This window comes from Limulus polyphemus, unplaced genomic scaffold (assembly GCF_000517525.1).
Source record: "Limulus polyphemus unplaced genomic scaffold, Limulus_polyphemus-2.1.2 Scaffold5582, whole genome shotgun sequence".
In the NCBI taxonomy this organism is placed as follows: Eukaryota; Metazoa; Arthropoda; class Merostomata; order Xiphosura; family Limulidae; genus Limulus; species Limulus polyphemus.
In genome coordinates this window covers 23,329-25,706 of record NW_013671192.1, presented here as the reverse complement: position 1 = coordinate 25,706, position 2,378 = coordinate 23,329, and the positions used below count along the sequence as shown (strand labels likewise).

The 2,378-nt window shown below is 34.7% G+C and overlaps 1 protein-coding gene across 1 annotated transcript in view; it reads left to right on the top strand.

Moving 5' to 3' along the window:
• The window catches only part of LOC106472755 (matrix metalloproteinase-2-like), a 5,987-nt gene that overhangs the window by 1,689 nt on the left and 1,920 nt on the right, over positions 1-2,378 (top strand). Inside the window, exons 2-4 of the mRNA XM_013933412.1 lie at positions 1,010-1,308; positions 1,703-1,861; positions 1,996-2,165. Of these exons, the coding sequence (XP_013788866.1) occupies positions 1,010-1,308; positions 1,703-1,861; positions 1,996-2,165 (628 nt within the window). The remainder of the gene's footprint in view (positions 1-1,009; positions 1,309-1,702; positions 1,862-1,995; positions 2,166-2,378) is intronic.

The following is a 2,378-nucleotide window of genomic DNA, read 5'->3' as shown; positions in this document are numbered from 1 at the left end:
GAAAACAATGTTAAAAGTATCGTAAAATGTAAGTAGGACACTGTTGATAATCGAGAGGATTATGGTAAAGTATCCTACAATGAAGATGGAACTTCAGAAGATCGCGGTAAAAAAAGTATCCTCAAATAGAGATGGCACTTGAGAAGATTATGGTAAAAGTATCCTAAAATGGAGGTGGCACTTGAGAAGATTATGGTAAAAGTTTCCTCAAATAGAGATGGGACTTGAGAAGATTATGGTAAAAGTTTCCTCAAATAGAGATGGCACTTGAGAAGATGATGGTAAAAGTTTCCTCAAATAGAGATGGCACTTGAGAAGATTATGGTAAAAGTTTCCTCAAATAGAGATGGGACTTGAGATAGATTATGGTAAAAGTATCTTAAAATGGAGGTGGATTTCAGTTGGTACTCGAGAAGATTATATAGAAGTCCTCCAGAATGGAGATGAAACTCTTTTGTAACTTAACTAAGAACCCGTTAGTGTGTTCCAGGATGAGAAGATTCAAAAGCAAGCCTGTAGTCATGATTCTCTCACTGGAAAAGCCGAACTTAATGACTGGAGTAAAGGGAAATACACCTAATTCAAGGCCCAACATAATTTCTTTGAAGTTGATTTCGTTAAAACTGTGCTTGTTTTGTAATAATATAAATGAACAGTAAATTAAAGTGAGTATATTTAAAAGTTATGCATTTAAACCACAAGGCAATTTAATATTCTTATAAAAATAGTGTTAGTACGTTAGTTTATACTAATAGAATTATCAAAATATTGTTATTTGTAACTGGATTAAACACACACATACATATATATATATATACACACACAATAAAACAATAATAATGGTATAGCTTATCTTATAGAGTATAGAGTAATATAACTTTGTAAGTAAGGCCCAATGTGCCTAACTTGTTTCTTTTCTTTTTTTTGAGAGCCTAAAGCGATTTTGGAGATGTCAGAATTTTGGTTTTCAATACCTCTTGCGAACTGATATTTGCTTGTCTCTTCCTAGAATCCACAACTGGCCTCCCCAGCTAGGGTATAACCAAGTTGCTCAAGTCCTGAAAACAGCTTTTAACACCTGGAGTGAACCTGCTTCCCCTTTACGGTTTGAAGAAGTCAGAAATGGAGAAGCTGATATTGAAATAACATTCGCTTCTGCTGACCATGGAGACGGGTATCCGTTTGATGGACAAGGTCGTGTTTTAGCTCACGCGTTTTTTCCCTATGATTTCGATTCCTTGGGTGGGGATATTCATTTTGATACAGATGAATATTGGATAGATGGATCTAGAGGAAAACAAAACTATGGTAAGCAAAGAACTGAATTTTCAGTCGTACCTCTTGCCATATGTCAGTGTAACTCTAAAAAATATATGTATATATGGAAATAATTAAGTCATTCCTACCCACAAAGAATCTGTCTTTCTCGTGTAACTTTAAGATATCAAATAATGAAGTTTGGATTACAACTTCTACACAACATAATTCTAAATAATGGTCTGAGGCCACCAAGGATTTCATATTTATTTACTTTTCGTTATTATTTACACTGAACAGCTCTTCCAAATATAACTTAGGAAATGAAAGTATTATTTACACATCAGGATTTTTGCACTACGCTTTTTTTTGGGGGGGGGGGATACGAGTGTTTGACCAAAAATATGATAAAATCCAACTTTAAGAGCGTGTCTCTATTTGTTAGGTATAGACTTATTCAGCGCAGCTGTACATGAGATTGGACATAGTCTCGGACTTGGTCATTCGGCGGTTGAAAAGTCAGTGATGTTCCCTTACTACCAACGTCACAAGCCAGGCTTCAGCTTGTATTATGACGATTTGCTGGCCATGTATGAACTGTACAGTAAGTACACAAATGTCAATTAATCAATAGAGACAAAAAAACTGACATCTATATTTACAAATGAGAGAATACGTGAAATTAACATTTTTGTAAAAAATCTGATTAAATGTTTTCTTCTTCCTATCACAATAAAGTTGTGAGGGGCAGTTTCGAAGATGATCAATATGATAAGACCAGTAACGGCGGAAGTACCACAGATACTCCCGTGCTCCCCCCTAAGAAAGACGACTCAGGAAATATTTGTAATGGCTATTTTGATGCAGTAGGTCTCTTGAAAGATGACATCGTTATTTTCAAAGGCTTGGTAAGTATTCCATTCTGTGATATTAGTGTTTCTTAATTAAATGTGAATGTTTAAACACAAGCATCACTGATCACCAACAGTAATGGAGAAGTAAAATGAATATAATATTGTTACGCCTCCAGTCGTTAGTTAATTTTCCGTAAATTCTTTCCGACTAAACTTTAGCGACACAAGTCCTTTCTTAAATAAAATTGGTTTATTCTTTCCGAATAC